The 27,495-nt window shown below is 48.8% G+C and overlaps 3 protein-coding genes across 8 annotated transcripts; 1 reads left to right on the forward strand and 2 right to left on the reverse strand.

Moving 5' to 3' along the window:
- Nucleotides 1–573: 573 nt before the first annotated feature.
- Nucleotides 574–8,432, reverse strand: LOC133128678 (dehydrogenase/reductase SDR family member 12-like). 5 transcript variants are annotated; one of them, XM_061242392.1, is made up of 11 exons: nt 7,851–8,231; nt 6,331–7,324; nt 5,972–6,105; nt 5,595–5,677; nt 5,428–5,523; nt 4,711–4,792; nt 3,949–4,010; nt 2,634–2,738; nt 1,902–1,992; nt 1,529–1,666; nt 574–1,078 (listed from the first exon to the last, which is right to left on the reverse strand). In XM_061242392.1, exons 2-11 carry the CDS (start codon nt 6,381–6,383, stop codon nt 912–914), a joined length of 1,011 nt encoding a protein of 336 aa, XP_061098376.1. In that variant the 5' UTR covers nt 6,384–7,324; nt 7,851–8,231; the 3' UTR covers nt 574–911. The 5 variants fall into 5 exon arrangements, with proteins under 5 accessions (XP_061098376.1, XP_061098374.1, XP_061098378.1 ...); XM_061242391.1 differs by having other exon boundaries at nt 578–1,078; nt 7,187–7,324; XM_061242394.1 differs by lacking the exons at nt 6,331–7,324; nt 7,851–8,231 and adding an exon at nt 8,320–8,432 and having other exon boundaries at nt 575–1,078.
- Nucleotides 7,415–15,756, forward strand: LOC133128680 (AP-1 complex subunit sigma-3-like). 2 transcript variants are annotated; one of them, XM_061242396.1, is made up of 5 exons: nt 7,415–7,587; nt 11,378–11,556; nt 13,008–13,116; nt 13,724–13,861; nt 15,071–15,756. In XM_061242396.1, exons 2-5 carry the CDS (start codon nt 11,378–11,380, stop codon nt 15,104–15,106), a joined length of 462 nt encoding a protein of 153 aa, XP_061098380.1. In that variant the 5' UTR covers nt 7,415–7,587; the 3' UTR covers nt 15,107–15,756. The 2 variants fall into 2 exon arrangements, with proteins under 2 accessions (XP_061098380.1, XP_061098379.1); XM_061242395.1 differs by lacking the exon at nt 7,415–7,587 and adding an exon at nt 7,951–8,116.
- Nucleotides 15,757–17,476: 1,720 nt separating this feature from the next.
- Nucleotides 17,477–20,699, reverse strand: LOC133128011 (secretogranin-2b-like). Its single transcript, XM_061241197.1, has 2 exons — nt 20,597–20,699; nt 17,477–19,685 (listed from the first exon to the last, which is right to left on the reverse strand). Exon 2 carries the CDS (start codon nt 19,675–19,677, stop codon nt 17,854–17,856), a length of 1,824 nt encoding a protein of 607 aa, XP_061097181.1. The 5' UTR covers nt 19,678–19,685; nt 20,597–20,699; the 3' UTR covers nt 17,477–17,853.
- Nucleotides 20,700–27,495: the final 6,796 nt, after the last annotated feature.

A 27,495-nucleotide genomic window follows, 5' to 3' on the forward strand; every position in this document is an offset into this window, starting at 1 on the left:
CGCGCGATGCGGGTTTGGAGCGCGGGATGTGGGTTTGGAGCTCTGGATGCGGGTTTGGAGCTCTGGATGCGGGTTTGGAGTGCGGGATACGGGTTTGGAGTGCGGGATGCGGGTTTGGAGCTCTGGATGTGGGTTTGGAGCTCTGGATGCGGGTTTGGAGCTCTGGATGCGGGTTTGGAGTGCGGGATACGGGTTTGGAGTGCGGGATGCGGTTTTGGAGCGCGGGATGTGGGTTTGGAGCGTGGGATGTGGGTTTGGAGCGCGGGATGTGGGTTTGGAGCGCGGGTTGCGGGTTTGGAGCACGGGATGCGGGTTTGGAGCTCTGGCTCCGGGTTTGGAGTGCGGGATGCGGGTTTGGAGCGCGGGATGCGGGTTTGGAGCGCGGGATGCGGGTTTGGAGCGCGGGATGCGGGTTTGGAGCTCTGGATGCGGGTTTGGAGCTCTGGATGCGGGTTTGGAGCTCTGGATGCGGGTTTGGAGCGCGGGATGCGGGTTTGGAGCTCTGGATGCGGGTTTGGAGCGCGGGATGCGGGTTTGGAGCTCTGGATGCGGGTTTGGAGCTCTGGATGCGGGTTTGGAGCGCGGGATGCGGGTTTGGAGCGCGGGATGCGGGTTTGGAGCTCTGGATGCGGGTTTGGAGCTCTGGATGCGGGTTTGGAGCTCTGGATGCGGGTTTGGAGCGCGGGATGCGGGTTTGGAGCTCTGGATGCGGGTTTGGAGCGCGGGATGCGGGTTTGGAGCTCTGGATGCGGGTTTGGAGCGCGGGATGCGGGTTTGGAGCTCTGGATGCGGGTTTGGAGCTCTGGATGCGGGTTTGGAGCTCTGGATGCGGGTTTGGAGCGCGGGATGCGGGTTTGGAGCGCGGGATGCGGGTTTGGAGCTCTGGATGCCGGGTCAGGCGGGGCCCGGGCTCAGACGCTGGATTGGGCGACGGACTGCCCGGACAGCCTGAAGCGACCCGCCGCGGGAGGCCGGGAGGACGCGGCCAGCTCGTCCAGCAGACCCATGAAGGCCAGCTCCTCCTCAGCAGGGCTGTGGGTCCAGGCCAGGGGCAAGTGGGCCGGGACGGCCTGCCGATCTGAAAAGCAGAACCACAGAAACGGCTAGAACCGCAGATGCAGCACAACCACAGGCTCCAGGCCCCTCCCTTTATCCCCACTGGTCCCTCCCACAGCCCCCTGGCCCCTTCCCCAGGCACACCTAGCCCCTCCCACAGCCCCCCTGGCCCCTCCTCCAGACACACCTGGCCCCTCACACAGCCCCCTGGCCCCTCCCACAGCCCCCCCGGCCCCTCCCACAGCCCCCCTGGCCCCTCCCCCAGACACACCTGGCCCCTCCCACAGCCCTCCTGGCCCCTCCCACACACCCCCGGCCCCTCCCACACACCCCCGGCCCCTCCCACAGCCCCCTTGGCCCCTCCCACAGCCCCCCTGGCCCTTCCCGAGACACACCTGGCCCCTCCCACAGCCCCATGGCCCCTCCCACAGCCCCCTGGCCCCTCCCACAGCCCCCCTGGCCACTCCCTCACCCTGGAAGAACAGCCCGCTGGGCGTGGCGCCGGCGGAGTTGGACACGGCGAGCCAGACCAGCGTGTCGGCGCCCTGCTCCGCCGTACGCAGCCTCCCCTGCATCAGGCGGTGGAACCGCGGCGTCGTCGCGGCGACCGCTGGCCGCGGAGCGAGGGAGGGAGGGAGAGAGGGAACGAGGGAACGAGACACGTCACTGCAGCGTGTGCCGATCATTACAGCCGCCTGACCGCACACGCTCAATATCCTCATCTCTCATCTCAGCATAAGACTAAGAGACGCTTGTTATTCTTTGGCATTCGCAGTGCAGCGGGGCTTTCCTGAGACGACGTTTATCAATCTGAGTGCCGCTACGTTGCCGCGGTGACGCAGTACCTGCCGTGTCGGCCCATCCCGGGTGGGCGGAGGCGAAATGGACGCCGGCGTGGTCTTTGCCCCACTCCTGCGTCATCACCACCTGCTGCCTCTGCGCCAGGGAGGGGGGGGGGTAGTCAGGCCCAAGCACTCACACACTGCAAAACACACCAACACACCAACACACACCACAACACACACCAACACACCAACAGCCACAACACACCAACACACACCGCAAAACACACCAACACACCAACAGCCATAACACACCAACACACCACAAAAACACACACACCGCAAAACACACCAACACACCACAACACACCAACAGCCACAACACACCAACACACCACAAAAACACACACACCTCAAAACACACACAACCGCCAAAACATACCAACACACCACAAAAACACACCAACACACCACAACACACCAACAGCCACAACACACCAACACACCACAAAAACACACACACCACAAAACACCAACAGCCACAACACACCAACACACCTCAAAACACACACAACCGCCAAAACATACCAACACACCACCAAAACACACCAACACACCACAAAACACCAACACACACTGCAAAACACACCAACACACCACAAAACACACCATCACACCGCCACAACACACACACCGCAAAACACACACACACACCCCCCCCAAAACACACACACCGCAAAACACACCAACACACCACCAAAACACACTGCAAAACACACCGTGCTCATCCATTACCTTATTCTGGGCGTACACCATGGGTGCATCATAGGGACCCTTTTCTGACTGGAGGTCCGTGGTTCTCAGCTTCTGAAGCAACATGTCCCCGGCAGACACCGTGATCTGGGGGGAGGGGGGACAGGAGAATTGGGAAGAGCCAGACTATCAGGAAAGTCAGCTCTGGTGCCATTCTCAGTACCTTACCTTACAGTACCTTAACTACAGTCTAACCTATTCTCTGTCAATCAAATTATTGTGTATTTGGTCAAGTAAACAGTGGCAGCAGCTGGAAGGGGAGACGTTTTGGGGTACAGACACCTCGGGGGTGGGTGGTGTTGGGGTACAGACACCTCGGCGGTGGGTGGTGTTGGGGTACAGACACCTCGGCGGTGGGTGGTGTTGGGGTACAGACACCTCGGTGTGGGCGGTGTTGGGGTACAGACACCTCGGCGGTGGGTGGTGTTGGGGTACAGACACCTCGGCGGTGGGTGGTGTTGGGGTACAGACACCTCGGGGCTGGGTGGTGTTGGGGTACAGACACCTCGGTGTGGGTGGTGTTGGGGTACAGACATCTCGGTGTGGGCGGTGTTGGGGTACAGACACCTCGGTGTGGGCGGTGTTGGGGTACAGACACCTCGGTGTGGGTGGTGTTGGGGTACAGACACCTCGGCGGTGGGTGGTGTTGGGGTACAGACACCTCGGGGCTGGGTGGTGTTGGGGTACAGACACCTCGGTGTGGGTGGTGTTGGGGTACAGACACCGCGGGGATGGGTGGTGTTGGGGTACAGACACCTCGGGGGTGGGTGGTGTTGGGGTACAGGCACCTCGGGGGTGGGTGGTGTTGGCCTGCAGTGGAACAGCAGTTTTGGGGTACAGACACCTCGGGGGTGGGTGGTGTTGGGGTACAGGCACCTCGGGGGTGGGTGGTGTTGGGGTACAGACACCTCGGGGGTGGGTGGTGTTGGCCTGCAGTGGAACAGCAGTTTTGGGGTACAGACACCTCGGGGGTGGGTGGTGTTGGGGTACAGGCACCTCGGGGGTGGGTGGTGTTGGGGTACAGACACCGCGGGGATGGGTGGTGTTGGGGTACAGACACCGCGGGATGGGTGGTGTTGGGGTACAGACACCTCGGGGGTGGGTGGTGTTGGGGTACAGACACCTCGGGGGTGGGTGGTGTTGGCCTGCAGTGGAACAGCAGTTTTGGGGTACAGACACCTCGGGGGTGGGTGGTGTTGGGGTACAGGCACCTCGGGGGTGGGTGGTGTTGGGGTACAGACACCTCGGGGGTGGGTGGTGTTGGGGTGCAGTGGAACAGCAGTTTTGGGGTACGCACCACCCTGGGGTTGCTGCTCCTCTCCAGTAAAGGGAACAGGCCCTTGGTCAGAATGTATACCCCTGAGGAGAAACAAGCCAATCACAGTCTCACAAAGCCAGCAAACAGCTGCCGTTACACAGCCAATCATCACTCAGCCACAACATTGGCGGAATGCAGATCATTTCATTGATGTATTCATATTTTATGGATTGTTTGCATTTTATGTATTGTATTCATTTTCTATTGACTGTAAGTTTTTACATTGTAGGGAGACTCGGAAAATGTGATTTTCATTACACTGTTTTTGCACTGTTGATCTTTGCACAGGACAAATACATTTTATATAAACCTCTATTTGACTAGGAAGTCACATTGTGATTAACACCTTTTTTATTATTTTTTTATTTTATTTTTTACAAATGAGACCTAGCCAAGATAGGGTCAAATAGCAGCATAAAATTACAGAATCACAATCGCAATTTTTTTTTATTGATTGATTAATGCCACAGATTTATGTCACAGGGTCTGAACCAACCTGGTGAGTCGGGTTCAAAACAGGGAAGAATGAAAAGCATCAGATTTCAGCATCCCCTCAGGCCCTGTACGGACAAGCTGGACCTGGCTGCTTACAACATCCCTGCCTCAGACCATGTACGGGCAAGCTGGACCTGGCTGCTTACAACATCCCTGCCTCAGACCATGTACGGGCAAGCTGGACCTGGCTGCTTACAACATCCCTGCCTCAGACCATGTACGGGCAAGCTGGACCTGGCTGCTTACCCAGAGTGTTGGTGGCAAAGTTCTTCTCAAAGCCCTCAGTGCTCACTTCTCTACTGGTGACCATACAGCCGGCATTATTAATCTGTCACAGCATACGGAGAGGGAGAGGGATAGAGAGAGGGAGAGAGAGAGAGAGGGAGAGAGAGAGAGAGAGGGAGGGAGAGGGAGAGGGAGAGAGAGGGAGAGGGAGAGGGAGAGAGAGAGAGAGAGAGAGAGCGAGAGAGGGAGAAGGACAGAGATAAAGAGAGAAGGACAGAGATAAAGAGAGAAGGACAGAGATAGAGAGGGAGAAGGACAGAGATAGAGAGGGAGAAGGACAGAGATAGAGAGGGAGAAGGACAGAGAGAAAGAGAGGGAGATGGGCAGGGAGAAAGAGAGGGAGAAGAACAGAGATAAAGAGAGGGAGAAGAACAGAGATAAAGAGAGGGAGAAGAACAGAGATAAAGAGAGGGAGATGGGCAGGGAGAAGGACAGAGAGAAAGAGAGGGAGAGAAAGGTGAATCCCATTATGAACTGAATCCCCACACATATTCAGTCAGAGATGGTTTGTGAAAACTGTGAAGGGGACTCACGGGAGTCCAATCTGACAGCACAGTACTTTTTGCATAATTTAAGCTACCATTACTTCTTATGTTAGGCATGTCACATGACGCTGGACAGAATGTCCCAGAAACCCCTTCCTTACCGAGGACGGGAGTGCTATGCGATGATGCTCACCAGGACGTTCAGCGACCTGTACCTCTTCTTGAACAACTCGGCAAATTCCCAGACCTTCTGAGCCTCTGACATGTCCAGGAGATGGACGTAAACCTCCTGAAAACAAAGCACAACTTTCAGCCAATCGGGAACACCCCTGTGTGTCCATGGCAATTCCCTGCACTGACTTTGTTCCCGGTCTCCCGGCAAATATCCTCTCTGGCCTGCTCCGCTCTCTCCCAGTTCCTGCACACCATGTGGACCGTACCGCCTGGAAGATGTGGGGGAGGAGGGGGGAGAACACAGACCGCCAACAATTTATTATGATTTCATGTCACAATGCCAAAAAGCAGAATTTAAACTGATGTAGCTGATAGCTGTGTTGGGGGCTTTGGCAGTTTGTTTGTAAAACATCTTTGTGACAGTCTCTGTAAAACATTTTTTTCAAAAAAGCGCTACACAAACACAGTTGAATTGAACTGAAGAGTTACGTCACATGACTGCAAGCTCCTCAACTACAATCCCCAGCATGCATTCTGCCCAGCGTGACCTCTGACCCCCAGACCTCTCTTGGCGATGGCGATAGCCGCGGCCTTTCCGATTCCGCTGTTGGCCCCGGTGATCATGAAGGACCTCCCCACCACAGAGACGTCCAGGTCACTGTCCACAAAGTGTGCGGAAGCCGTCTCAAAGCCATTCCTGCAACCAGAAAGCCTCAAATACCTGCCTAAACTGGAAGGGGACACACTTTGTACGAGGGGATGTCCAAAAAAACAGCAGACTGACAATGTACACAAACTAGAACCAAATGCATTCACCAGATTTTGTACTATCAGAGGTAAAGACAGCATAGATCTCCTTGTAAGAACAAAGCGACTGCCAAGGATATTGTCCACTCTAGTTGTTGTTTTTTTTTTACTTTACCTGGATCTCCCAACTGGTTTCAGTTTTGTGACTCGAAAATAACGAGCATGCATTATGATTACTATTCGGTTCGGGAAGTTATGACGGCCGAGACTTAGACAGTAGAGGGGACCTCATTCCTAGACGAGGAATGCGAATTCCTCGTCTGATTCTGCGAATCAGTGAGGACAGCCGTCGATCCGAGGTTATGCAGAATGGTCCAAGCGTGACAGGATGTCAGAGCTTTGCGATTCACGCGATAGCCTCCATTCGAAGACTGACGACATCTCGCCCATAGCTGGACAATTACACGGACTGATGTATGCTATTTCTGTGAAGTTTGCCTTTTTGAGTTCTGTTTCACTTTTCTTTGAGGTCACATCGACTTGGCACACAAAACAAAATGCCCTGCCTAATTTCATTCGCCTGTTCATAATGCAACCAGTGGATTATTCTTAGTTAAATACAAACACTCTTTGTGCTGTTATGTAGAGCAGCCCGGTTATTAAGTGTCGTTTCGCTGATCTTAATTCTAATCGAAATGCCACTGGGTATAATTATACTACGTTTGGTGAAATGTTTGATTTGTTTGCCAAACTGTAGCTATGAGCTATTTTATTTGGTTTACGTTGTAAGACTGCTCATTCTAAACACCATCAGCACATTTTGATCCAAAAGTTGTAGATTGAAACTGTGCTAGAACAATAAAATACTAGAGCAACACCGAAGTTCTGCACTTTTTCTTCGTTAGTTTTATTTGCTAACAGCACTAGCTCTCAGACATTTTTATGAAGTTTACCAATTACAGAACAAGAGCAACTCCGGGTCGAAACGAAGAGTGAAGAATGCGCCTTAGGTGGATGGTTAACTCATTTACCTTGTATATTCATGAATTCCTTTAAAAAAACTGATTATATTCCTGTAAAGAGACATTGCACACCCACAAACACTTCAGCCTTTTTCTCTCGCTTCTCCACCAGTCACGTGTCGATATTTGGATGGCGCGTGCTGCCATCTAGCGACCATAAGAAGCACAGCATACGTCACGGCACATTCATGCGCCGCACAAAACCATCAATATAGTTTTACACAACCCAAAAAAAATCTGGGTTCGCAATTGATCCTTGCGACCTCGATTGTCTTTTACTTAGCACATCCTCTCACTGCTTGTGCTTTTCAGAGAGATTTATTTATCTGACGGCACCTAGTAAGTTGTTATATTTCGAGGAAAATAACTAAATAATAAAATCTGCTTCAATTTCAGACGAAACCACACTGGTAAGTTATATAATTCGGAATAGGCAAGTACACTTCGTTTGTGATGTAACTAGTACAACCATTGCTAATTACCTTTACATTACATTACAATGTAATGTAATGTAATGTACCTAACTCCAATAAAGCATCTCGATATACATGTGTCATTGCCCTAATCGGCTATTTGACATAAATATTTGTAGCTAAGATTTGGATTCAACTGCTTCTGGTTCGGTTCTCTGGGCCCAAAACACAGGGCGAAAAATTGTCGGTGATACCGCTACCTGGCAAGCGAGAGACACCTTGCTCTACAGGTGCACGACCAATCCAGGGACTGGAAGTCCGTGACGTAAGCCGTGCAATTTCCCTGTGGATCTTAGCGAGAAGGAGGTTCCATAACTTTCTGTTAAGTGGATTCTGGGAAGGGCAACTATGCCCTCGTACGTGTTACCAGACCTGTGCGAAATGCGAAGAGGTTTATAATACATTTCGCAAAACAATATTTAGCTCCGGAGGACGTCGTTCGGATCGCGGTTATATTTGTAAAATGGTAGGTGACTAACTATTACTTTGTTTCACCTGGAAGACGCGTTCGCCATTTCACTCGTTGCGAGTTGAATGTAGTCAAATGTAGGCTAGATCTCGACATGTTTCGGCACCTGTTTCTACCAGGTGATATTAAGTTTGTCATACGAGTTTCAAGCAGCTACAATATTAACCAAATTCGGTTCTTTATGGATCCCAGGTACCTACGTTTAGAAGTGTGATGTTTCAGTAGCCTGAATCTGCCGTAGTCAAACGGGTAGTTCCTCTACATGTTTTCCGGTTTAACAGGTTTCGTCATTTTACCACACGGTAGCCAGTCTGTAATCATTAATGGGTTGAGCTTAGGCAACATTAAACATAACGTAAGATCAGACCACACATGTAGCCTTACTGTGGATAAATCTATAATCCGTGTATGCGCGCGGTGAAACCATAAGCATTTTGGTGTGGCGTTCAATTGTTCCGCTTTGGTTGGACTCCTGTTGTCTACTCAGCGTTTGTTTAGGTTTTTATAAAAGTTCTGACATTGTCAACCTTTCACGAAATAGCCGAACGTGTAGTTCGATGGATTGAACTACGGACAATGCACACCCGACGATTATAGGCGTACCAATATATGGTTTCCTCGCCATCCTTTGAACCCCCGAAGTCTGACAATTGGAGGAAGGCTACGTCAGTGGAACGCCGGTTCAGAAGTTCGGTTCGTTCCGACCAGACAAAGCAAGGAAACCGTTTACTACGCTCTGGAAAACGCTTCCCTACATTTTATCAACGAAATAGTCGTACCAAACTCCTGTCCTCTTTCAAGGACCCGAATAATACATTACCAATCCTCCACTTAAATGGGACGGGATGGGTTTGTTCCTTGGATATGTAAAGTACGAAAGTCTCGTGAGATGAGTATCTCCGTTAAGGAGGTGCACTGAAATTGAGATCTAAATCACGTCCTTCCTGTACACTTGTAGAATTAGGAGTAGCCTTAGGAATAGCCTATCTATGCTCACTGATTTCGATTCTAATGTGAGGAAAGGATTCGGAGAACACACCATGTCTGTTGTGGTTATGGCATTAAACCAGAAGGGTGTAGTTCATTTAATTCCTTTATTAATGTGGCACTGTACGCAGGTGTTAAATTATTCTTTTTTTTTATTGTCTAGGGCCCGTATTTAATAATTTATAATTTAGCTGACACTTGTATCCAAAGCGACTGACAGTTGATTAGACTAAGCGGGGGACAATCCCTCCTGGGGTAATGTGGGGTTAAGGGCCCAACAGCTGTGCAGATCTTATCGTGGCTGAACCGGGGATTCAACCACCATGTACCGTAGTGACACGTAAAAACTTTCAGAAATACAGTACTGTGCAAAAGTTTTAGGCAGGTGTAAAAAAAATGCTGTAAAGAATGCTTTTAAAAATATAAATGTTCATAGTTTTTTATCAATTAACAAAATGCAAAGTGAGTGAACAGAAGAAAAATCTAAGTCAAATCAATATTTGGTGTGACCACCCTTTGCCTTCAAAACAGCATCAATTCTTCTAGCTACACTTGCACAAAGTCAGGGATTTTGTAGGCATATAGTCAGGTGTCTGATTAAACAATTATACCAAACAGGAGCTACTGATCATCAATGTAATATGTAGGTTGAAACACAATCATTAACTGAAAGAGAAACAGTTGTGTAGGAGGGTTAAAACTGGGTGAGGAACAGCCAAACTCTGCTTCCAAGGTGAGGTTGCTGAAGACAGTTTCACCAGAAGTCATACACTATGGCAAGACTGAGCACAGCAACAAGACACAAGGTAGTTATACTGCATCAGCAAGGTCTCTCCCAGGCAGAAATTTCAAGGCAGACAGGGCTTTCCGGATGTCCTGTCCAAGCTCTGTTGAAGAAGCACAAAGAAATGGGCAACGTTGAGGACAGTAGGCGCAGTGGTCGGCCAAGGAAACTTAGTGCAGCAGATTGAAGACCCATCATGCTTACTTCCCTTCACAATCGGAAGATGTCCAGCAGTGCCATCAGCTCAGAATTGGCAGAAACCAGTGGGACCCAGGTACACCCATCTACTGTGCGGAGAAGTGTGGTCAGAAGTGTTCTTCATGGAAGAATTGCGGCCAAAAAGCCATACCTCCGATGTGGAAACAAGGCCAAGCGACTCAACTAGGCATGAAAACACAGGAACTGGGGTGCAAAAAAATGGCAGCAGGTTCTCTGGACTGATGAGTCAAGATTATAAATATTTGGCTGTAGCAGAAGGCAGTTTGTTCACCGAACAGCTGGAGAGCGGTACAAGAATGAGTGTCTGCAGGCAGTGAAGCATGGTGGAGGTTCCTTGCAAGTTTGGGGCTGCATTTCTGCAAATGGAGTTGGGGATTTGGTCAGAATTAATGGTCATCTCAATGCTGAGAAGCACAGGCAGATACTTATCCATCATGCAATACCATCAGGGAGGCATCTGATTGGCCCCAAATTAATTCTGCAGCAGGACAACGACCCCAAACATACAGCCAATGTCATTAAGAGCTACCTTCAGCGTAAAGAAGAACAAGGAGTACTGGAAGTGTGTGGGATTACACAAAGAGACAGAAGTGTTGGGCTGCCTAGATCCACAGAACTGTGGCTAGTTCTCCTACCTGCCAAGTTCCTTCAAAAATGGTGTGCAAGTATACCTAGAAGAATTGGTGCTGACTTGAAGGCAAAGGGTGGTCACACCAAATATTGATTTGATTTAGATTTTTCTTCTGTTCATTCACTTCTTCTATTCATGCATTTTGTTCATTGATAAGAAAAAACTATGAACATTTCTATTTTTGAAAGCATTCTTATTTTACAGCATTTTTTCACACCTGCCTAAATAAAACCTTTGCACAGTACCGTAAGTGTTTTTATTTAATTTTAATTGAATGTCCCTTATGTTAAAATGAATACTGTCTCTTTCTCTCTCTCTCTCCCTCTCTCTCTTGCCCTCCCTCTCCCTCTCTCTCCCTCTCTCTGCCCCCCTCTTCCCTCCCTCCCTCTCTCCCTCTCCCTCTCTCTCTCTCTCCCTCCCTCTCTCCCTCTCTCCTCCTCTCCCTCTCCCCCCTCTCTCTCTCCCTCCCTCCCTCCATCTCTCTCTCTTCCTCTCTCTCTCCCTCCCTCTCTCCCTCTCTCCCCCTCTCCCTCTCCCCCCTCCCTCTCTCCCTGCCCTCCCTCTCCCTCTTTCCCTCTCTCCCTCTCCCTCTCTCTCTCCCTCCCTCCCTCCCTCCCTCTCCCTCTCTCTCACACAGATGCGTTTCCTGCTCCTGTTCAGCCGTCAGGGGAAGCTGAGGCTGCAGAAGTGGTTCACTCCGCTGCCCGAGCGCGAGAAGAAGAAGATCGTGCGCGACATGACGGCCATGGTGCTCACGCGCAAGCCCCGGTCCTGCAACTTCCTGCACTGGCGGGACCTGAAGGTGGTCTATAAGAGGTCAGCACGTGCCCCCAGCACCTAACCCCTACCCCTACCCCTACCCCTAACCCTAACCCTAACCCTGCAACTTCCTGCACTGGCGGGACCTGAAGGTGGTCTATAAGAGGTCAGCACGTGCCCCCAGCACCTAACCCTACCCCTAACCCTAACCCTAACCCTCATCCCAACCCCCCTACCCCCCTACCCCTACGCCTACCCCTACCCCTAACCCTAACCCTGCAACTTCCTGCACTGGCGGGACCTGAAGGTGGTCTATAAGAGGTCAGCACGTGCCCCCAGCACCTAACCCTACCCCTAACCCTAACCCTAACCCTCATCCCAACCCCCCTACCCCCCTACCCCTACGCCTACCCCTACCCCTAACCCTAACCCTGCAACTTCCTGCACTGGTGGGACCTGAAGGTGGTCTATAAGAGGTCAGCACGTGCTCCCAGCACCTAACCCCTACCCCTACCCCTAACCCTCATCCTAATCCCAACCCCCCTACCCCTACCCCTAACCCTCATCCTAATCCCAACCCCCCTACCCCTACCCCTACCCCTAACCCTCATCCTAATTCCAACCCCCCTACCCCTAACCCGAACCCTAATCTCAACCCCCCTAACCCTAATCTCAACTCTTGTTTTGGATTCAAATACAGTACTGTGCGAAAGTCTTAGGCACCTGTATAACATTCTGTACAGATAAGATTCTTTCCAAAATAATTCAATGAAAGGTCCTAAATAAACGTACTGTACATTGGGGGCGACATGGCTCAGGCAGTAAGAGCAGTCATCTGGCAGTCGGAGGGTTGCCGGTTCGATCCCCCGCCCGGGCTGTGTCGAAGTGTCCCTGAGCAAGACACCTAACCCCCAAATGCTCCTGACGAGCTGGTCGGCACCTTGCATGGCAGCCAATCGCCGTTGGTGTGTGAGTGTGTGTATGAATGGGTTAATGGAGAAGCATCAATTGGATATAGCGCTTTGGATAAAGGCGCTATATAAATGCCTGCCATTTACCATTTTACGTTACATTTTAGTAATTTTGCAGAATAGTTAAAAACTTTTTTTTGCTGATCTTTTGGCGAGTGAGAGGCTGGGGTCGGGTTAGGGTTAGGGGGGTTGGGATTAGGGGTAGGGGGGTTGGGATTAGGGTTGGGATTAGGGTTGGGGGTAGGGGTAGGGGGGTTGGGATTAGGGTTGCGGTTAGGGGGGTTGGGATTAGGATTAGGGTTAGGGGTAGGGGGGGTAGAAGTCCCACCTGGGCAGCAAATCTCTCCCTGCAGGTATTCCCCTGTACTAAAGCTAGGCTGGGCTGCTCTCTCCCTGCAGGTATGCCCCTGTACTAAAGCTAGGCTGGGCTGCTCTCTCCCTGCAGGTATGCCCCTGTACTAAAGCTAGGCTGGGCTGCTCTCTCCCTGCAGGTATGCCCCTGTACTAAAGCTAGGCTGGGCTGCTCTCTCTCTGCAGGTATGCCAGCCTGTATTTCTGCACTGCTCTGGAGGGTGAGGACAATGAGCTGATCGCCCTGGAGATCCTGCATCGCTACGTGGAGCTGCTGGACAGATACTTTGGCAATGTGAGGACCTGGAACGAACACACACACACACACACACACACACACACACACACACACATACACATACACACGCACACGCTCGCCATAAACACTTTCTCTCTCTCTCACGCAAACACCCACGCATACACACACACAAACACACACACACGCACAGCGCACACATATACACACACCCATACACACGCATGCACACACCAAACGCACATGCTCACCCCACGCACGGTGTCATGGCAACCAAGGCCATGACCCCCCCCCGCACACACACAGCCTCTGGTTGATGGTGATTCATGTCCCTCGTTAGCTCAAACGAGTCTCTCCTGCCCATCAGGAAGTCCACAAATAAACAAAATGCCATTGGTTCTGCTGGCACTGGGACGGAAACTCATTGGCCCAGTAACAGTTATTCACATTAATTACTAGATGTTACATTGGGTCACAAATGGCAATAACGTAATAAATGTTTGCGGCTGGGTATAACTGAACAAAATTCTGTTCTTTTAAATGCATTGTGTGCAGTATGAGGCAGGGGTGCCTTGCGTGAAATTAAGACCAGACGTGATTTTTTTTTTTTTAAAGTCCGCCCGTTTCCGCGTCTCCTGTCTGGCAGGTGTGTGAGCTGGACATCATTTTTAATTTTGAGAAGGCCTACTTCATCCTGGACGAGTTCCTCATCTGTGGGGAGGTGCAGGAGACGTCCAAGCAGTCCGTATCCAGCTCCATCGAGGCGTCGGACATGCTGCAGGAGGTGAGGAACGCTGGCAGACCCAAGCAAACGCTCACAGACTGGCCTGATCACACACGGACACTGACAGACCCGAGCAAACGCTCACAGACTGGCCTGATCACACACGGACGCTGGCAGACCCGAGCAAACGCTCACAGACTGGCCTGATCACACACGGACGCTGGCAGAGCCGAGCAAACGCTCACAGACTGGCCTGATCACACACGGACGCTGGCAGACCCGAGCAAACGCTCACAGACTGGCCTGATCACACACGGACGCTGACAGACCCGAGCAAACGCTCACAGACTGGCCTGATCACACACGGACGCTGGCAGACCCGAGCAAACGCTCACAGACTGGCCTGATCACACACGGACGCTGGCAGACCCGAGCAAACGCTCACAGACTGGCCTGATCACACACGGACACTGACAGACCCGAGCAAACGCTCACAGACTGGCCTGATCACACACGGACGCTGGCAGACCCGAGCAAACGCTTACAGACTGGCCTGATCACACACGGACACTGACAGACCCGAGCAAACGCTCACAGACTGGCCTGATCACACACGGACGCTGGCAGACCCGAGCAAACGCTTACAGACTGGCCTGATCACACACGGACACTGACATACCCAAACAAATGCTTGCAAAATTGGTGACCGGGCCATGTTGATTGCAATCTAGCGACCCCTGCTGGTCAGTCTGGTGTCCATGGTCTCCATGAGAGCCATGGATGTCTGCACCCTCCTGAATCAGCAGTGGGCCTTTCCAAATGTCTAATTTTTTTTATTATTTTTATTTTATTTATTTTTTTATATCCAAAGAAAACCTACTCTGCAAAGGGTTAGGACGAGGAGGTTGTAGAGTCACCTTCAGGACTTCTGCAGCTGAATTGAAGCCATTGCTTTGGTTGTGTCCCAACCGATGAAAATAAACCAGCCAACCAGCTTAACCCACCACAGACCAGCTATGGCCAGATATGTGTTGAAAAACGCGTCTTTAGCTGTCTCGCCATCTCGGACCGCCTTCGAATCCCAGCCGGTCTTCGCTGTAATCTTCCGCAGGGTCGTTCTCCCGTGAATACAGGCAACACAAGGGCAGTATGCAGTGTGCAGTATGCAGTGTTCGGTGTGTAGTATGCAGTGTGCAGTATGCAGTGTGCCAGTCACACATGCACTAGAACTTTCCCTCATTTCTCCCGCTTGACTTTTCTCGCCGCCAGACGATGGAGGAGTACATGAGCAAGCCGGCCTTCTGACCGCAGAGAGGGAAGCTCGCCTCTGGACCGGACGGTGGAGTGGAGGGAAACGCCGTCTTAAGAAAAGAGAACTGACCATATGCCCCATATGTCTGTGACCGTGCGCTTTAATAATCGTCAGCCTTCATCGTCGTCGTCATCATCATCATGAGAAGGCGTTGAGAATTTCTCACTGGGAATCTTGTGCGAACCACCGATCTTGGGGAGAGCTGACGCCTGCTTTGTGTGTCGGAGACTGACTGAAGTCCAGTCTGCACGAGAGGGTCTGCTCGGCTCACTTCATTCTGTCGCTTAATTTAACTGTCATTTTATTGTCAACCTTGTAGTCTTTTGAAAAAACCTGGGTTTGAATATTGCCGTGGGGTTGCGGGGAGAGAACGCAGTCTTTGAGAAATTGTTGTGTGTGTGCGTGCGTGCGTGCGTGCGCGCTGTAAATATTTGCCTGTCTGGGCTAACGACTGGCATTAAGAGGTCCATTGGGCTCTGGTTCTGAGCAGCCCAACAGCGGTTGACTGCAGTTCCGCTGTTACCCGAAATATAATAGCCTTTGTCCATATCGTAATCACCAGTAGTCATAACTGCTGGTTTGAATTGAATTGAATTTAAACCTACCTTTATTTTTCAATAAAGCGTTTCGCTAGATTTTTGTATCTCTCCAGTGCGTTTGGACTCTTTCACATGTTTAGTCCGTTATCTATTAACCTTTATTTATGCAGGGTAGGTTGACTGAGCATGCGTGCTCTTTTGCAGCAATGCCCTGTCGATGCCCCCAGCCTAACCTGCGTGTGTTTGTACTGTGGGAGGAAACCCATGCAGACACGGGGGAAACCATGCAAACTCCACAAAATCCCTGGCCGTCTTGCTGTGAGGCCCGAGTGCTATCCTTTCTTCTGATTTGTCAAATATATTTGCCCCGTTCCACATTCACTCTGTTATTGCATATTTTTCACACTGAATGGTTTTAGATTTTTCCACAAAATGTAATATTTGATAAAGGGAAACGGCGTGAATACAAACCGCTTTTTTTATTTTTATTTTTTTATTAGGCCATTGTTTGAGAATACAAAGTATGTTAACTTGGATTTTGTCAAAGACGTGCGAACACACAGTGTCACTTTTTATTAGGTAGACCTGTCTAGCAGCTCGTTAATGTAAATATCTAATCGGCCAATCGTGGGGCAGCAACACAAAGCACAACACTTGGTCAAGAGTTGTAGTTGTTCTGATCAAACTTCAAAGAAATGTGATCAAAGTATTTTTAAACGTGGAATGATTTTTGGTGCCAGACAAGGGTGGTTTGACTTCCTCAGAAACTGCCGATCTCTTGGGCTGTTCAAATGCAACAGACTCTCGAGTTTACAGAGAATGGTGCGTGAAACCAAAAAAAAAATCCACTGTTCTGTGGGTGAAAATGCCTTGTTAATGAGAGAGGTGAGAGGAGAATGGGCAGACTGGTCAAAGCTGACAGGTAGGTGACCGTACTGTAACTCAAATAACCACCCATTACAGGCAGAATGCAGAAGAGCATCACTGAACACACATATTTTACATTTCAGTCATTTGGCAGGCACTTTTAATCCAAAGCGATTTACAAGTGCATAGTTTCCTCTACAGGTTAAAGCATCAAATCCATAACTAGTAAAATACACATGAAGGGCTGTTCTAAACAAAAAGACAGTCATCGTAAGTGCCAATTATTATTATTTTATTTTTGGGGGGGGGATTAGACAAGAGAGATATCGGAAGAACTCCAGGAGGGAGGACTAAGGTATGGTTTGAAAAGGTGTGTTTTTAGTCTGCGTCGAAATACGGGGAGGGATTCTGCTGTCCTGACAGTGGTAGGCAAGTCATTCCACCACTGAGGAACCGGAACGAAAAACAGGCGTCGCAACCCGTCGAGCGCGAGCTTCCGCAGCAGACCAATATGTCGAAAAATGTCTAACAAATACCAAATAAAGTTCTCATCGCGTGTGTGTGTGTGTGTGTGTGTGTGTGTGTCCGCATTTTTCAGCAATCGGTCTCTGTAAATGTGTGCAGGTTAAGTTACATCAGACCCTGTATGCAGATGCTGCATGTGACCGTGTTATCGGGCCTTCAGCTCATGAATTGGGACAATCCCCGTAGTACAGTTAGAATTTCAATCCACTTTGATAGCTGACTGGATTGGAAACTCAATTGAACCCAGCCCTGCTGCGCCGGTGCACGGTAGCAGGCGGGGACAACAGAGCTTGGCCTGCCGCTTTAAATATCCAGCATCCAGGTCGGTTCGTCGCCGTGGCTGCGGCCCTACGGGTTAGCCATCCCTGTTTTAGTAAATTCCCTTACGTTCCCGCCCCCATTTCAAATAACACAACACTACACAATCAGAAGAAAAATAATACCAGTAAATGCTTTATTGTGAGATACTTTACACGTTATGGAACACGTAGGAAATACGATTTTAAGAAAAACACAACTGGAACGTAAGTATTAAACACTGACCTATCTCCGTGCGTTAAGGTTTGTGGCAGGCGGACACCTGTCATATTTTTAATTTAGGGCGTTTTTTTCCCCCCCCGAAGCCAATTATAACGATTAAAACATGATATACCACGATTCCATAAACCACGAGAAATAGAGTATTTTCTCCTTACTACATTGATTTAGACTGTTCTTATATACAAATTACACGAACAGATTAAAGCACTTTTTCTTCAAAAAATTAGACTATGTTTTTCTTTAAACCGTACGTCTTTTTCTCCCATATTCTACATCCCTCCCAGTGTTTTTCCGTTCATTTCCTTCTCGTCGTTTCTCTCCGCCTCTGGCTTCTGGACTGTTGTGGTGTCCGGCAGGGTAACGTCATCCGACCGCTGCGTTTGCGTTGAGTCGTCGACTTCTGTCTCCGCCTGTCTTTTAACCGCCGACGTCTTTTCGCTGTCCAACTGATCTATGTAGTCCTTAATTACCTGCTCGGGTATTCCGTACGCGAAGGGTTCTTGCGCGTTACGTTGGGCGGAGCGCCTCTGTTCCGCTTTACTCGTGACTTCTGGGTATTGGGCTAACATCTTAGCTGCGAGAAAAGTCGCCAGCTCGTCCTCGTCGACGGTGTCGTCGTAGTCGTCCCCCCTTTTATCGAGCACTTTTGGTTTGGCCTGAAAGTAGTTTCCTCGCCTGCCACTTGCGGCGGGGTGTCTCGCGGGCGTGTTTTTGGGCGGGCTCTGCTTCAGAAAGTACTTGGCGTTCTGACTGTTCGCGCTTTCCAGTCCGAGTATATTCAAAATGTCCTCCGTGTTGAGGTCGTCGGGAATGTCGTTCGCCAGCCTGTCGTAGAGTTTGGCGGCGGGCCTGACGTCTTTATCGTAAAAGGCTGCGGCGTCCTCAGTGGCCAGATCGTCTGCGCCCTCGGGCTCCTCCTCGGCGTCCTGCCTTTGGTCTTGCTTTTTGATCTCTCCGTTTCTCACCATCTCTACGAGGTCTTCCGGGGGGATTTGCAGTTTTCTGGAGATCTCCATGAGCTGGTAGAAGGCCACGGGGTCCACGCTGTAGGCCGGTCTCTGCAGCCCCTTCTCCGCCCTCCTCTCCGGCTCCCGACCCCTCTTCTCCTCCGTCCTCTCCGTCTTCTCCAGGATCTTCAGCAGGTAGTAATCCACCAGTCTGTTGATGTCGTCCTGGTCGTCTTTGTCGGCGTACATCGGCGAGGCGGACCTCTTGAGGCCGTCGTCGTCCAGGCCCCTGTCAAACAGCTCCTGGCTGTCCTTGACCTCCTCCTCCGTCTCCACGTTTTCCTCCACCGGGGCCCAGTCCTCTCCGCCCGCCACGTCCTCGTACGCTAAACTTCTGAGCCGGTACAGGTCGTCGTCGTCGTCGTCGTCTCCTCCCCGGTAGAACTTCTGCCCCTCCTCGTCCAGGTTCTGCCGCTTCTGGTTCTTGGTGGCGGACAGTTTCCCCAGCTCCTCGAACACGGACTGCAGCGTGGCCAGGCCCTGGGGCGTGTACTGTTCCTCCGCGTGCTCGTTGGCGCGCTTGTACGGACTCTCCTGGGAGGTCTCGTCCTCGAACATCAGCGGGTATTTCTTGTGCGGCTTTGGGTTGCCCCCGTAGTCGATTATCTCGCTGGCGGCCGGGCTGTCTTCCTGCTCGGCGGCGGCGTACTGCCGGCTCTTCTGGGCGTAGCGGGGGCTTGACGCCGCCGGCTGCCCCGCGGGCTCGCTCCCGGCCTGCTTCTGGAGGTTCCTGAGCAGCGCTTTCAGCCACTGCTGCGTCTTGTGGTCCTGCCAGTCCGCCGCGTCGCCGCGCTCCTGCGCCAGCCGCGGCGGGTACGGGGACCTGTCCGCGTCGTCGGCGTCGTCGCCGTAGTCCCGCGCGAGCTCCTCTTCCCTGCCCGTCTGCTGCCGGAGGCTCTCGATGTACTCCAGGGCTTTCACCATGTCGTAGTTTGGCGCGAATACGGGGCTCAGGGCTCTGCCGTCAGCGTCCCCGCTCCGCAGCCTGTGCTGCCGCAACGAAGCGCTCTGCGCGCCCCATGTGTGAAGGAAGGTGGCGAGCAGGAACGCCGCGCCCGTCAAGGAGAGCTGATGAACGGACAGCATCGTATCACCTGCAAGTGACAACGGCAACATGAACAGCTTGTAGAGCACCACGCGCAGCAATCGACACGCCGCCGAGGCTATTCCTTCAACATAAATGCCAATTTAAAAATCATCCCTATATAACTGTGCGTTTTAATTGTTACGGTAAAAAAAAACCGTAAGGGCTTTCAACAGAACAGCTTGGTGTTTGTGAAGGGAATGGCAATCTTAACGGTCGCTTAAGAACCAAAGGGAGACCTCCACCCGATAAAATCAATCTCAGGTCTATTTAGGACGTAGGCTACTCAAGCTCGGATTTTACGCGTTTTTGTAACCTAGTAATGCCCCGAGCACTTACCAAAATAGAAAATAAACGAGCGGCTAAGTACGCGCGTTTATGTTGTACCTTGTGGCTCTATCATCATCAGCTTTTAATTAAGTGATGCATTGAATGAGTCACACCGCTCGTCGTCAAGGTAACACTGCCGTTGCAACACTTCACCCTCGGCAGATCACGATTCACGAGCCCTTAAAGGGACATTCAATAAAAAAATAACAAATGTACTCGAACTCCGACTTTTCAGGCAGGCATTTAATTTGCACTCAAAACAGCACCACAGCCATGGTCGACTTAACCTGTTCCGCAGCTTGACAAACGGATGGGCTACAATGTTAGCGTTGTCAAGTCTAAGCTTTGCTTTACGTATTGCACATGTAACCGATAGGCATACATTATAATATCAGCGAGGCTAAAAATCGAAAAAAAAATTACGCGCTGCTCTCAGGAATGCAAGGAAGAGCGTGCATCAGGTTGATAATCAAATATTGCAGTCAAAACGCGCCCGTTTATTAACGTTATATTCTCAAACGGTAGCCTGTGCTTTCGAGAAATCACACAAATGATGATACACAGATGATGTTAAAATGATGATACTCTTACCCGTGCGAGCAGCTCAGACGAGAATCGTGAGTTTGTATAGCATCTCTCTCCTGCTCGCAGCTAGAGCAAGGGTTTGTGGCGTTTCAGAACCCGGGACAGCTCCCCCCCTTATATGAGGCACCACGTGACTCCTGCGTCACTACTGTGCACGCAATACTGTGTCTATAGGAATATGTACGTGGTGAAAATCCATACTGCCGTACGGTGACTGTTTTCATACATTATGTCGGGGGTGCGGGGAAGGGGGGGGGTTGTAGAGATTGATCCTTTTTCAATTCAAGCTTTATTGTATGCACGGCATGCTTTGTTTAGATTCATAAATATTGAATTATCAACAACGTAGTATTTTGAGATAGGTTAAACGCGTTCAAACAAAGCATTTCAATGAAACGGGATCATGCACGGCTATGTTCGTGAAGTTACAAAAAATATATGTTTTTTTGTGTGTGTGCGTGTGATTGAGTCAAGCGTAAAAGCGCATTTTAAATTTTACAAATCAACTTAGCGTGAAATGCTTTCCTGTAAATCACTCTTCCTCCCCCCCTTCATTCATACTGCAGACAGGAAGGGGATCTGTACGGATGAATCATAGGCCGTGGTGCGTATGATAATTCGGCGCGTTTCCCATGTTCATTACACTTTGCTCGTTTCCTGTGGTACGTCAAGCGGGCGGTGGCCGCCTATGTTGGCTTATAGATCAGCTCGTTTCTATCACGATAGTTACCGGAGTAAAGCAGGAGGAGCTCCACCCTAGTCTCGCTGAAGACTATTGATTGCCCTTTTCAGAATTTCCCCTCAGACGCCAGGAAGCGGACGCCGTACCTGTGTTATCTTCAATCAGTGATTGGTTAATTGATTGATATAGCCTGCGTATGTGTGCATGGCTGGTGGTAATTAATGATAATATGTAACTGTTCATACAACGAAACGAAAAAAACTATAGGCGACATATAACTATTTATACAACTATAAATAACTTTACAAAAAACGATATATGTGAACCTAAGGCGCCAGAACCCCCTCCTAAATTTCGAGGCCGTGAACTGCAGTCAGCTCCCACGACATGGGACCGCAGAACTGAGACGTCGCCAGCAGGTGTTTTTTTGGAAGGCAGCTCCCTCTGGCCGAGAGAGTTAAATCCAGCATCGATGACTCACCCACTCAAAAGCAGACGCTGAGGGACCAATGCGCTGCGGCAGATTGGCTATCTCGCAGCGCGTCTCCGCTGCAGCGAACGGGGCTGTCGCTGACACGGGAAGTCGTGAGTGACGCTCTCCCCCAAGCCCATTCATCAGGACCCCCGTCAGATGTTGACAGGAGCGGGGAGGGCGCCAGTCGCCAGACCGTACCTGGAGGGGTGGGGGGGTCGGTGTGCGCGTCCAGTAGTCGCAGGACATATCCGCTCACCTATTGATTTCAATCAGCGTTCTTGTCGCAGGAAATTGGAAAAGTAATACATCTCGCCCACGGTCGAATTCTGTGGTTGAATTGCTTTCTTAATTCCTCTTTTGTGCCAGACACAGACAACCTCTCAATATTTATGTGTGGCAGGAAAGAGTTACAATAGCTTATAGGTGCAATATTATAATAACAACAACAATAATAATAGTAATAATTACAACAAAGCATTTTGCCCACAATGGAATACATTTAATCATGAGCTTAATCATAGAAATATTCTTCCCACCAGCAGCTTGTTACCGCCAGTCCCCTGACCACCATTTTACGACATCACTACTGCCATAATCCCTGTGCTAGTGCCCTGACCACCATTTTATGACATCACTACTGCTATAATCCCTGTGCTAGTGCCCTAGGGACCACAGTAGTGCCCTTCACCACCTAACCCCTTCAGCCTAGTTTGAATAATTCCATCAGGGCACTAGGTACTTCAGCAGTGCCCTGCCCACTTAACCATGTCAGTCCGTATGGTTTCTACCACTGCCCTATGTACTTAATTATTACCCTAACCACTTGAAAGTCAGCGCTCCCCAGTTATAGTTATAATCTATCACCAGTGCCTAGATACTTCAGTAGTGCCCTATCCAACTAATCACAGAAATATCCTGCTTATTTCACCAGTGCCCTCAAGGTAGTGAACTCACAAGTGCCCCCAATGATGCGATAACTTTGCTTCCCAAATCAGTGTGCAAGTTTCAGAACAGAGTTTAGAAGTTGAGCATTTTATTTTTTAGGAGAATGGCCATTAAACAGTACCATTAAATCACCGGGTTGAAGGAGGATGAAACGTTCTCGTACTGAGACGCGCTGTATCTGTCGATTTGGCTCTGACTCTTTCACCCCAGGCTTACTCTGTGTGTGTCCTAAGGCTCGTTAATAAGGAGGAACATCCCTGTGTTGTTATTGTTGTTTGTTTTGGCTCCACTGGTGGCTCTAGATGCTGGCTTAAGCCTGATCAAACCTGATGAAACCTGATAAAAACCTGATCAAACCTGATAAAAGCCTGATCAAACCTGATAAAAGCCTGATCAAACCTGATGAAAACCTGATAAAAACATGATCAAACCTGATAAAAGCCTGATCAAACCTGATGAAAACCTGATAAAAACATGATCAAACCTGATAAAAGCCTGATCAAACCTGATGAAAACCTGATAAAAACATGATCAAACCTGATAAAAGCCTGATCAAACCTGATAAAAGCCTGATCAAACCTGATGAAAACCTGATCAAACCTGATGAAAACCTGATAAAAACATGATCAAACCTGATGAAAACCTGATAAAAGCCTGATCAAACCTGATAAAAGCCTGATCAAACCTGATAAAAGCCTGATCAAACCTGATAAAAGCCTGATCAAACCTGATAAAAGCCTGATCAAACCTGATGAAAACCTGATCAAACCTGATGAAAACCTGATAAAAGCCTGATCAAACCTGATAAAAGCCTGATCAAACCTGATAAAAGCCTGATCAAACCTGATAAAAACCTGATAAAAGCCTGATCAAACCTGATAAAAGCCTGATCAAACCTGATGAAAACCTGATCAAACCTGATGAAAACCTGATAAAAGCCTGATCAAACCTGATAAAAGCCTGATCAAACCTGATAAAAGCCTGATCAAACCTGATAAAAGCCTGATCAAACCTGATAAAAGCCTGATCAAACCTGATGAAAACCTGATCAAACCTGATGAAAACCTGATAAAAACATGATCAAACCTGATGAAAACCTGATCAAACCTGATAAAAGCCTGATCAAACCTGATGAAAACCTGATCAAACCTGATAAAAGCCTGATCAAACCTGATAAAAGCCTGATCAAACCTGATAAAAGCCTGATCAAACCTGATGAAAACCTGATCAAACCTGATGAAAACCTGATAAAAACATGATCAAACCTGATGAAAACCTGATCAAACCTGATAAAAGCCTGATCAAACCTGATGAAAACCTGATAAAACCTGATCAAACCTGATGAAAACCTGATCAAACCTGATGAAAACCTGATCAAACCTGATAAAAGCCTGATCAAACCTGATAAAAGCCTGATCAAACCTGATGAAAACCTGATAAAACCTGATCAAACCTGATGAAAACCTGATCAAACCTGATGAAAACCTGATCAAACCTGATGAAAACCTGATCAAACCTGATGAAAACCTGATCAAACCTGATGAAAGCCTGATAAAACCTGATAAAAGCCTGATCAAACCTGATAAAAGCCTGATCAAACCTGATAAAAGCCTGATCAAACCTGATAAAAGCCTGATCAAACCTGATGAAAACCTGATCAAACCTGATGAAAACCTGATCAAACCTGATGAAAACCTGATCAAACCTGATAAAAGCCTGATCAAACCACATAAAAGCCTGATCAAACCTGATAAAAGCCTGATCAAACCTGATAAAAGCCTGATCAAACCTGATAAAAGCCTGATCAAACCTGATAAAAGCCTGATCAAACCTGATAAAAGCCTGATCAAACCTGATGAAAACCTGATCAAACCTGATAAAAGCCTGATCAAACCTGATAAAAGCCTGATCAAACCTGATAAAAGCCTGATCAAACCTGATGAAAACCTGATCAAACCTGATGAAAACCTGATAAAAACATGATCAAACCTGATGAAAACCTGATAAAAGCCTGATCAAACCTGATAAAAGCCTGATCAAACCTGATAAAAGCCTGATCAAACCTGATAAAAGCCTGATCAAACCTGATAAAAGCCTGATCAAACCTGATGAAAACCTGATCAAACCTGATGAAAACCTGATAAAAGCCTGATCAAACCTGATAAAAGCCTGATCAAACCTGATAAAAGCCTGATCAAACCTGATAAAAACCTGATAAAAGCCTGATCAAACCTGATAAAAGCCTGATCAAACCTGATGAAAACCTGATCAAACCTGATGAAAACCTGATAAAAGCCTGATCAAACCTGATAAAAGCCTGATCAAACCTGATAAAAGCCTGATCAAACCTGATAAAAGCCTGATCAAACCTGATAAAAGCCTGATCAAACCTGATGAAAACCTGATCAAACCTGATGAAAACCTGATAAAAACATGATCAAACCTGATGAAAACCTGATCAAACCTGATAAAAGCCTGATCAAACCTGATGAAAACCTGATCAAACCTGATAAAAGCCTGATCAAACCTGATAAAAGCCTGATCAAACCTGATAAAAGCCTGATCAAACCTGATGAAAACCTGATCAAACCTGATGAAAACCTGATAAAAACATGATCAAACCTGATGAAAACCTGATCAAACCTGATAAAAGCCTGATCAAACCTGATGAAAACCTGATAAAACCTGATCAAACCTGATGAAAACCTGATCAAACCTGATGAAAACCTGATCAAACCTGATAAAAGCCTGATCAAACCTGATAAAAGCCTGATCAAACCTGATGAAAACCTGATAAAACCTGATCAAACCTGATGAAAACCTGATCAAACCTGATGAAAACCTGATCAAACCTGATGAAAACCTGATCAAACCTGATGAAAACCTGATCAAACCTGATAAAAGCCTGATAAAACCTGATAAAAGCCTGATCAAACCTGATAAAAGCCTGATCAAACCTGATAAAAGCCTGATCAAACCTGATGAAAACCTGATCAAACCTGATGAAAACCTGATCAAACCTGATGAAAACCTGATCAAACCTGATAAAAGCCTGATCAAACCTGATAAAAGCCTGATCAAACCTGATAAAAGCCTGATCAAACCTGATAAAAGCCTGATCAAACCTGATAAAAGCCTGATCAAACCTGATAAAAGCCTGATCAAACCTGATGAAAACCTGATCAAACCTGATAAAAGCCTGATCAAACCTGATAAAAGCCTGATCAAACCTGATAAAAGCCTGATCAAACCTGATAAAAGCCTGATCAAACCTGATAAAAGCCTGATCAAACCTGATAAAAGCCCGGCAGCTTCGATCCGGCCTCTGACAGATGACAGGGCCCTGACGAGATCGAGGAGCTCAGCCTGGAACAAGGGGTTTGACGTCAGGAGTGTGTGTGTGTGTGTGTGTGTGTGTGGGCATATTGGTATTTGTGTGTGGTCATGTTTTCAGTGTGTGCATGTGTGTGTATGTGTGTGGTACTGTGTGTGTGTGGGACTATGCTTGCATGTGTATGTGTGTGTGTGGGACTGTGTGTGTGTGAGTGTGTGAGATTGTGTCTGAATGTGTGTGTGTGTGTGTGTGTGAGAGAGAGAGAGAATATAAATAGAGTCAGCCCTCCTCCACTGCAGTCTGGGCGGTGCTGTCCTGCTCCATTCATAAAAAGCTCTCCGGTTGGTGGCGAGTAAAGACAAATGGAAAATCAGGGCGATGATGTCATCGGCAGTTTTTTTCCACAAGCATCTTTCTTCCTAATCTCAGCCTTGAGGCCGTGTCGTCACACACAACTAAAGTGACTTTCCAAAAAAGGACCTTCTATGTTTCAATTTCAGATCAATGTGTGTGTGTGTGTGCGTGTGCGTGTGTGTGTGTATGCGCGTGTGAGGGGGCTCAGCTACAACCTAATGGCATGTCGACACAGGGAATCATATCGTAACCATTAGCACTGAGCGTAGCACAATCAAAGGGGGGTGGGGGTGTGATTGCCAATGCGGGGTTGGGTGTTGTAGAGAGGAGGTGAGATGAGATAAGATATACTTTATTGAACCCCGTGGAGCAATTCGCCCTCTGCGCTTGACCCATCCTAGTAACATAGCGGGAGCAGTGGGCAGCCACAGTGCAGCGCCCGGGGACCAACTCCAGTTCTGAGGCCAGTGCCCTGGTCAAGGGCAACGGCAGGAGTGCACCTAACCTGAAACGCGTGTCTTTGAGTTAGTGTGGATGATCTTCAGTCGGAGGGTTTATCAGTAGCTGGCATGTTCAACAGATAACAGATGTTTCGTGTTAATTGATCCAGAGTTCATAGGAGTTCATGTGAAGCCAGCATTGCAAAAATGTGCTCTGTCAGAGAGAGATAGATACCAGACAGATACATCATTACATTTATATAGCACTTTTCTCAACACTCAAAGCGCTTTACACTGCTGAGGGGGAAACTGGTCTCAGCCACCACCAATCGGCAGCACCCACCTGGGTGATACAACGGCAGCCATTTTGTGCCCAGAATGCTCAACAAACATCAGCTGAGGTTGAGAGGGGGAGAACAATTTTGGCCAATATCCGGGGATGACGATGGTTAGGTGGCAGGTTGAAAGAGCACAGAGAGGTTGGGGATGTAGCCAGGACACCGGGGAACTCCCTACTTTTTGAGAAGAGTGTCATGGGATCTATAACGTCCTATAGATATAGATATACTATAACTATGAAGTTAATGTATTCTTTCAAAGGTTCCAATTACATCTGTATGGTCACGCTAGGACTCGGAACCGTACTGTCCTGTAGGGTCCTCTTCACACTTGTCC

This window comes from Conger conger, chromosome 5 (assembly GCF_963514075.1).
Source record: "Conger conger chromosome 5, fConCon1.1, whole genome shotgun sequence".
NCBI classification, from domain to species: domain Eukaryota; kingdom Metazoa; phylum Chordata; class Actinopteri; order Anguilliformes; family Congridae; genus Conger; species Conger conger.